The 9,219-nt window shown below is 54.9% G+C and overlaps 1 protein-coding gene across 1 annotated transcript in view; it reads right to left on the bottom strand.

Moving 5' to 3' along the window:
* Positions 1-3,111: 3,111 nt before the first annotated feature.
* LAMC3 (laminin subunit gamma 3) overlaps positions 3,112-9,219 on the bottom strand; it is an 89,094-nt gene continuing 82,986 nt past the window's right edge. The window contains exons 26-28 of the mRNA XM_031654643.1: positions 8,793-8,939; positions 8,598-8,697; positions 3,112-4,622 (exon numbers count right to left, since the gene is read on the bottom strand). Of these exons, the coding sequence (XP_031510503.1) occupies positions 4,372-4,622; positions 8,598-8,697; positions 8,793-8,939 (498 nt within the window). The 3' untranslated portion in view covers positions 3,112-4,371. The remainder of the gene's footprint in view (positions 4,623-8,597; positions 8,698-8,792; positions 8,940-9,219) is intronic.

The raw sequence follows: 9,219 nt of genomic DNA, 5'->3' as shown, positions 1-9,219 counted from the left end.
GTCGGCGCTCAAACATGACTCTGCTGCCTTTGGGACGGTGCGGCTGCTGTGACAACAGTGGCCAGTCAAATTAATTGGAATGAACTCGTGTCTTAATAAAACCGATTTCTTGGACACTCACAGGCACTCTGCACCGTACATCAGTCATTTCATTCTCAAAACTGCATGAAATAGGACTTGGCATTCCCATTTCCAGAAAAGTCAGGAAGCTGGAGCTGGGGCGCAAGGCCACCAGCAGGAGAACCCATGACTCCAGGAAAAGCGGAGATCAGGGGGCAGGATGGGGAACCTGTGGCCAGAGTGACTGTGAAGTCTAGTGTCCAAATCAGGACAGCCAGAGTCAAGGGAGCACTCCTCATAGTCAAGGGAGCACTCCTCATAATGGTGGTGGGCCACAGGCATAGACAGGCGCTGTCCGGGGCAGACAGCACTCGGAATGGCCCCACCGTGCACACTGAGCGTGCCTGCATCTGATTCCTAGGGTTGGGACCCTGAGATTTTTTTTTTTTTTTTTGAGACGGAGTCTCGCTCTGTCGCCCAGGCTGGAGTGCAATGGCTTGATGTCGGCTCACTGCAAGCTCCGCCTCCAGGTTCAAGTGATTCTCCTGCCTCAGCCTCCCAAGTAGCTGGGACTACAGGCACACACCACCACGCCCCACTAATGTTTGTATTTTTAGTAGAGATGGGTTTTCACCATGTTGGCCAGGCTGGTCTCGAACTCCTGACCTAAGGTGATCCACCTGCCTCGGCCTCCCAAAATGCTGGGATTACAGGCGTGAGCCACCACGCCCAGCCGAGATTATCTTTTTTTCTGTGGCTGTCCCTGGGGAGGGAAGTGCCCTGAGGGGCTAGGCAGAATGGGATGGGGCTGAGGTCAGGGCAGCAGTCCAGGGGCAGGCCCCTCCTCCCCAGCAAGACCAGCGCCCACCTCTCCTAGGTGACGCTCCTCTGTCCATTCACCAAGGGTTTGGATTTGGCCAAGCTGCATGACCTTGGGCGAGGCACTTGACCTGGCTGAGCTTCAGTCCCCTGATCTTCACAATGAAGTAACCCAGAACGCACTAAGCAGGGAGTTTTGTAACTTTGATGACTTGCTGGATGGGTTAAGCAGAGGGTAAAAGCTTACTGTTATCACCCTAGGTGGATGGGAGCGGACTTAGGACAGAGCTCTCATAATGCACTTCCCTCTCCAGGCTCCAGCAGCCTATTGCCCCGGCCAGTCGGGCTGGTTGGCCCCAGTCAGCCATCCTACAGGGCAGGGGCCACCCCACCTTCTCCAACTCAGCTGCTGGACTGCATTGCTAGCCAGATGTTCAACAGCTGCCGCATTCCACCCGGCAGTGGCCCCACCTCTGAGGCCAGAGAATGGATCAGCACATGCACCAGGCATGATTAGACTGTGTGAGTCACAACACGTCAGGCCCGAGTTCTCCACCCATCAGGGATGCTGGGACTAAGCTTTGCTGGATCCCACTGCTTGAATGGATAAAGGCTGAATGCCAAGAGCAGGCAACAGGACGACTGTGTGCCATCGGCTGAGACACTGGAGGGAGGCGGGAGGGAGACATCAGACCCTATCCCAGAGGTCTTGGAAGAACCCCATCTTCTCGACATCACTTACACCGGACGCCAATCACCAAACTCACTGTGCAGCAGCAGCTCCCCCATCTTCGGCCTCTCCACCTCTGCCCAGATATCTAGGGACCAAGTCACTCCTAGCTCAGCTTAATCATGTCAATCCCCCACTGTAGCCTGGATTTTACAGTTTTCTGTGGAGGAGCACACCTCTTCTCTGAACTCCATCTCCCATTAGGTTGGCGGGTGGCACTGGTCATCCATTATATGGCCTTGGATCCAGAGAGATCCTCATTATCCTGGACAGGGGATGGGGAGGACTTCACCTAAGCAGAGAAGCTGGAATCAGGACACAGTCACCAGCTTGTCTCTTGCAAGCACTGGACCTGATGACATGTACACCTGGGGCCATTATGGGGGATGGCGGTGGGAGTGGGTATCCTCTCCTATCGGGCACAAGAAAAGCAAAGAAAGCCACTCTGCAAAGAGAAAACAATGGGCCGGGCACGGGGGCTCACGCCTGAAATCCCAGAACTTTGGGAGGTCAATGCAGGTGGATCATCTGAGGCCAGGAGTTTGAGACCAGCCTGACCAACATAGTGAAACCCTGTCTCTACTAAAAATACAAAAATTAGCTGGGCATAGTGGCAAGCGTCTGTAGTCCCAGCTACTCAGGAGGCTGACGCAGGAGAACTGCTTGAACCTGGGAGGTGGAGGATGCAGTGGGCCAAGATCATGCCATTGCACTCCAGCCTGGGTGACACAGCGAGACTCCGTCTCAAGAAAAAAAAAATTAAGAGAAAAGAACAAAGTAGATACAGGAGAGGAGAGCAGAGACAGAGACAGAGACCAAGAAGAGAGGTGGGAGGGGGAAAGAGGGAAGCCAGCCTATCCTGGAAGCCTCAGGCTCCCCTCCCTAGGCTATCTCCAACACCTAGCAGCCATTTTTACCCCAGGGTTCCAAGCGACCCTCCCAACACCGCTTTTCTGCTGAAATCACCTCAGGAGGGGTTTGGGGCTTGCAGCCAAGAGCCCTGACTGAGCAGCTCCAACATCCCACCCCATTCAACCTGGGTTCCTGGAGTGATGCAAGCTGGCCGAGCCCCCACCCTGCAGGCCCGGGACTGTTGTCCACCCTCTTGCCTGGATTGCTTCCTCCTCTGCCTCCCCACTCTTCAAGTCCCAACCCACACCCTCCCACTCCTGGATGGCGCCCTTCCCTGATCCTCACCATCCTCGGACACTTGGCTGTGAGTTCGTCTCCAGCCTGAACCAGAGGTCAGCTGAGGGCCTCTCTGCACCCCACCCCTCCAACGCCCCAGCTCCTAGGCTTTGCGTGGTAGGTACCTGTGATCACACAACCCCAGAAAAACCCTCTAATGGGAGGTACTGGCCCAGCCACGAGCTCGGCTTTTGCCACCTTCCTACCAACGTCTGGTCCACACGCTGGCCACCTCCTAGGTGTGTCAAGTGCACACCCACAGCCAGGGCCCTGGCTGCCCACCAGTGGGGGAGGGTGAGAGGCACACCACCCTGCCCAGTAAAACGGTCCTTTATTTCCACGTTAAACAGAATTGGTCTGTGCTGCTGCCCTACCCCTGCCCCTGTCAGGGGAGCCATGGGAGGGGGCTGAGCCCGCAGAGGTGCCTGTCTTCCCAATGCCAAGGCCTTGCCATCTGGTGGAAGAGGGCCTGGGGGAGGGAAGGATGCCAAGAGGAAATGCTGAGGAGTCCTGGGCAGAGGCCGGCATGCGGGCCTGGCCACAGGGCGATTCCCAGGCAGGACAGACTAGAATGGCAGCCAGGCTCGCACACCCTTGTGGCCTCCCGCATGGCAAGTGGTGCTGCAGGGCTGGTTTGGAAAGCGTCAATTAAAGGTCAACTGGGTTGCTGGGGGCACAAAGGCGTGCTCCTGGTAGCCTGAGCCCCCTGACCTAGGCGCTCTTGGGCCTGGCTCTTTGGATAGATCACACGCTGAAGTGGGTACAGGCCAGGGCGGGCCATTCCCTCAGGGCGTCTGGTGCAGTCCCAGGACCCTGAGAGGGAAGCATCCAGTGAAGCCAGTAACACTCTTGCCAGGAGTGGACCTTGCTCTAGCCGGACTAGCAGGCCTGGCCGTGGCCTCAGGGTCTCAGATTCCACTGCTGAGAACCCTCCCAGGATCTTGCATTTCTTGGCCTGTTGGTCCTCTGGCTGTGTCGGGCTGTGGGGCGTGCATGCAGCAACACAGGTCGGGGAGCTGCCGTGAAACAGAGGGCAGCCAGCTCTGGCACTAGAGGCTCCGGCTGTTGCTGACCCCCTTGATCTCTGCAGATCTGCTGAGACCCCCCTGCTGTCTGGAGTGAGTGGATGTAGCACCCCAGGGCATCTCATGTAACAACTTGCCCAATATCCAGAGAGTGCCTGGCACACAGGTGGCTCTCACAACAGCTGTGGACTGTAATGTGTGTGGACCGTAAGCTGTAGACTGGATGGACCTGAACACATGTGGGTCATCACACAGACATGCAGCACCCTCACGTGTGTATGTTATTGACACTGGGGTGTGCCTGTTTATGCATGTGCAGGGGTGAGTGTGCACTGATACCCAGGTGAACTGGGTACGCACATTCAGTCCTGCTGGCAGGGAAGAAGCCACAGACAGAATCGGCAGGGAGTGTGACTATTCACGTGGGGGCGAGTTCACAGCAGCCGACTCCGGGGCACGCCTGTGTGGGCACACCTGTGGGGTAGTGTGCACACCCCGGATCATGTAAACAGCAGGTGGGGGAGTGTGTGCCGGGGATCTGGGCAGCCCTCACTGCCAGCTGGCACAGTTCTCGGGCAGGCTGTGCAGAATGGCCTCCAGGTTCTGTTTGTCAGCGCGGATCTCGGCGAGGTCACTCTCGAAGCCCTGGATCTGCAGCTCCTGCTGCTCGGATTCCTGCTCCAGCAGCCTGAGTTTCCTCTGCAAGGCCCCCGGGGAGTCCAGCTGCAGCCTCAGGCGTTCTAGTGCCCACTGAGTCTCGTTCAGGGCCTGGGCTGGGGCTTGATGGGTGTCCAGCGACCCTGTGGTGGGGCACAAACAGCTTCATTGTGAGCCGGCAGTCCTGCAGGCCCCAGGGCAACCCCCAGCCCTGAGCCTCTCCCCAGCCCAGGCCTCCCAGGATTCCAACAGCCCACCATCCACCAGGGAGACGGGGACCAGAAGGTCTGGGAGGTGGGTGAGGAACCATGCATCCCAACGGGCCCCTGGGCAGACTCGGGAACATCCTCCTGGGTGGCACTTGACAAATGTCATTTTTGTTGATGGATTTATTATTATTGTCAAAAAAGAAGGCCTCAGGTGAGTCCCCTCTGCGTCTTAGTTTACTCATTTACACAACAGTGTGGGAGAGAGGCCCCTGTGATTTTTGCCGGCTCGAACATGCTGGTTCAATTCACTGACACACACATTTACAGATGCTGCCTGTGGGCCTGGATGTGGGCAGTCACTGGGGTAAACCACAGGGTCTCTGGCTTCAGAGCGAGGCAGTGAGGCAGCTGGATCAGGGACTGCCGGCCTGGAAGGCAGCAGTGGGGTCCTGGTTCTGGCCCCTGCATGTCTTCACACTGCTTCCTGGGGTTAAGGACTTCTCTGTGTCTCCCCAAGCATCGACCCTAACCCTAACCCTAACCCCAACCCTAACCCTGGGGCCAGGTGCTCACATTAGAACTGCTAGCAATGGTGACGGAATAGAATCTGCAGGCTGCATTTCTCCCATCTAGCCCTTGTCACCGTGTCACTAAGTGTAATGTTTAACAGAAAGATGGATCTCAGCCAGGTGGGAGAGTGATGGCAATGGGGAGGTAAGTCCAAAGTGGCTTCTTTTTTTTTTTTTTTTTTTTTTTTTTGAGATGGAGTCTCACTCTGTCACCCAGGCTGGAGTGCAGTGGCACAATGTCAGCTCACTGCAACCTCCACCTCCTGGATTCAAGTGATTCTCCTGCCTCAGCCTCCCAAGTAGCTGGGATTACAGGCCCACACCACCATGCCCAGCTAATTTTTGTATATATGTATGTATGCATGTATGCATGTATTTATTTACTGAGATGGAGTCTTGCTCTGTTGTCCAGGCTGGAGTGCAGTGGCACGATCTCGGCTTACTGTAGCCTCAGGTTCAAGCGATTCTCCTGCCTCAGCCTCCCAAGTCTCTGGGATTACAGGCATCTGCCACCACGCCCGGCTAATTTTTTGTATTTTTAGTAGAGACAGCGTTTCACCATGTTGGCCAGGCTAGTCTCAAACTCCTGACCTCAGGTGATCTGCCCACCTCAGCCTCCCAAAGTGCTGGGATTACAAGTGTGAGCCACTGCGCCTGGCCTGATTTTTCCATTTTTAGTAGAGACATGGTTTCACCATGTTGGTCAGGCTGGTCTTAAACTCCTAACCTCCTGTGATCCACCCACCTTGGCCTCCCAAAGTGCTGGGACTGCAGACGTGAGCCACCGCGTCCAGCCCCAAGTGGCTGCTTCTAACCCCGCAGGATTCCACTGGGCCCCAGGACTCCCCAAGGCCCTGGATCTCCTGGGTAAGCAGCTGCGAGCACCAAGCCAGGGTGCAAGAGAAGGTAGAGGGGAGCCAAGGCCCTGCTGACCTGGGAGGACCTCAAGAGGCCCCACGGCCCACAGCAAAATCCAAACAGCCTGGTCTTCGAAGAGATTCAGAAATGGGTTACAGCCCCCACTCTACCTGCCCAGGCTGCCTAGGGCTCCTGGAGCAGGGACCAGGCATGTGCTGTTCAGTCCGCATCCCCAGGCTAAGCACAAGGCCGACACAGAGTGTGACAAGTGAATGAACGACACTGACAATGCAGGAAAGGTTGAAGAGAGTGTCTGCTCCATGACAGGGCCTTAGGTGTCGACGGGGGGCTACCTGCACGCACTCTGAGTCACTTGGACCCGCAGGTGAGCCATGGCTGTGGCACCCTGGGCACATTATCTAAACTGTGTGCTAGGCGGGGTGTGGTGGCTCTCTCCTGTAATCCTAGCACTTTGGGAACCTGAAGTGGGAGCATCCCTTGAGGCCAGAAGTTCAACATCGGCTTGGTTAACATAACGAGATGCCGTCTCTACAAAAAACAAAAGTAAATGAAAAATAAAAAGAAACTCTCCACACTCAGTTTCCTCATCTGCAAAATGGCAAAAGAGTAACTGTCCTTGCCTAAAAAAGCGAGTATAAGAATTCTGTAAGATCACATGTGTGAATAGCTTAGTGTGGGCCTGGTGTCCAGACAACGTGCAGAGCGTAGCAATTCTCTCTCCTCTTATTACGAATGATCATTGAAAATGCATGCTGCCACATGGGTGACTCTTGATGACTTTCTGCTAAGTGAAATAAGCCAGTCAAAAGAGGGCAAATAAGGCTGGGCACGGTGGCTCACGCTTGTGATCCTAGCACTTTGGGAGGCCTAGGCAGGAGGATCACTTGAGCCCAGGAGTTTGAGACCAGCCTGGGCAACATAAGGAGCATATACTTTTGTCTCATAAAACAAAAAAAAATTAGCTGGGTGTGGTGGTGCCTGCCTGTGATCCCAGCTACTTGGAAGCCTGAAGTGGAAGAATTGCTTGAGCCCAGGAGTTTGAAGCTGCAGTGAGCCACGATTGCACCACTGCACTCCAGCCTGGGTAACAGAGCAAGATCCTGTCTCCAAAAAAATTTTAAAAGCACAAATACGGCATGATTCCAGTTATATGAGGTTTCATATTTCCAGAGTAGTCAAATTCTTTTCTTGAGACAAGAGTCTCACTCTGTCGCCCAGGCTGGAGTGCAGTGTTGCGATCTGGGCTCACGGCAACCTCTGCCTCCCAGGTTCAAGTGATTCTCCTGCCTCAGCCTCCCGAGTAGCTGAGATTACAGGCATGTGCCACCATGCCTGACTATTTTTTTTTTTTATATCTTTAGAAGAGACAGGGTTTCACCATGTTGGTCCAGCTGGTCTCAAACTCCTGCCCTCAAATGATCCGCCCGCCTCAGCCTCTCAAAGTGCTGGGATTACAGGCATGAGCTACTGCGCCTGGCCCAGAGTAGTCAAATTCATAGAGACAGAAACTAGAATGATGGCTGCCAGGGGCTGGGGGAGGGAAATGGGGGGTTAGTGTTTCAGGAAGACAGAGCTTCAGTTGGAGATGATGAAAGTGTCCTGGAGATGGGTAGTGGTGATGATCGCACAGCAATGAATATACTTAACGCTGCTGAACTGTACACTTCAAAATGGTTAAGATGGAAAATATTATGTGTCTTTTACAATTTGAAAAAAATACATGCTCTTCTTTTCAGTCCAACTGCCCTGTATGCTGTCTCCTGAGCCTCCCCACAACACTGGGCCTCTGGGACTGTCGTGCCTTGGGAGGTGCTGTTCCCTTCATCCAAAATGCCTCCTTGCTAAGGCCCGTCTTGAATCTGACCTCCTTCCTACGAGCCGCTATTTACTCACTCTCAACATACACCACGCACTGTGGTAAGCGCTTTCTAAACCACCCCATTGTTACTCCCATTTTCCAGATGGGCGATCCGAGGCTCAGAGAGGTGGAGTGACTTGCCCAAGGTCTAAGGGCCAAAGAAGGGACAGAGCCAGAGTTGAATCTTGGTCTGATCCTAAACCAGCACCTGATGCCACATTTTCGGCCATGACAGTCTTTCTTCTTCTCCTGAACCCTCAGCTCCTGAGGGCTGACCTGCTCATCCAGTGCCTATATGTTTTCTTGCCAACGGTGAGTTTTCTGTGTGCCCCCCTGCCCCACACTCAACGATAGAGGCCTCTGGAGGCACAAAGAGTTACTCAAAGTGAACTCACTTCTAGATGCCAACCCTGTCTTACATGGCACAGGGGGTTGGGCGTGGTTATAAATGCTTGTGATTGATCGAAAAGATGGGGATGCGGGAAGCATGGTGATGAGGACAAGGAGGAAATCTTCCCCAGGACTGGAGCTCACAGGAAGATCCGATCCTAGAGGTGCCCCACGGACCCAGGGGTTCAGGGCCCAGCCTTGGGGCCTCCTTACCCAGCCTGGCAAGCAGCTCTGACAAGGCCTCGATGTCCTTCTCCAGGGAGATGCGTGATTCCCGGATCTGCTGCTCCATCTCGCTCAGCCCAGCACCCACCTTCCAGGGGGAGGAGGAAGAAACAGCTTGAATGGCACCCCCACCCTGGCTGCCAGGGGCAGGAGGCAATAGTGTGGGGGCCCTGGCACACGTACCTGCTCAGCTTCCTCCAGCTCCTGTCGGCGTGCTTCAGAATCCAGCACCTGCCGGGACGCCTGTTGGAGCGTGGCTTGCGTCTGGCTGGTGAGCCGGCTGGCACGGCGGTGCACCTGGTTCCCCTCCCTCAGCAAGGCCTTGGCAAGCTATGGGATGGGTGGCAGTGGCAGGGAGAAGAGGTGAGTGCAGTACGTCCTTTTGGAGGTAAATAGCTCTTATGGCAATAATGTCAAGTAGTCTGTACCAGGCAGATCATTCATTCATTCATGCATGCAACAAATACGTACTGAACGCAGGCTAAGTGCTGGGCACCGTGCAGACTGCTGGCTACCACACATTTCTCTCAGGAGGAGAAATCCTCACTATTTTACAGATGAGGAAACAGAGGCACAGAGGGGAGGAGGGGCTGGCCAGAGCCCAAGTGGC

This window comes from Papio anubis, chromosome 13 (genome assembly GCF_008728515.1).
Source record: "Papio anubis isolate 15944 chromosome 13, Panubis1.0, whole genome shotgun sequence".
Classification (NCBI taxonomy): Eukaryota; Metazoa; Chordata; class Mammalia; order Primates; family Cercopithecidae; genus Papio; species Papio anubis.
This window is presented reverse-complemented; position numbering and strand designations above follow the sequence as displayed.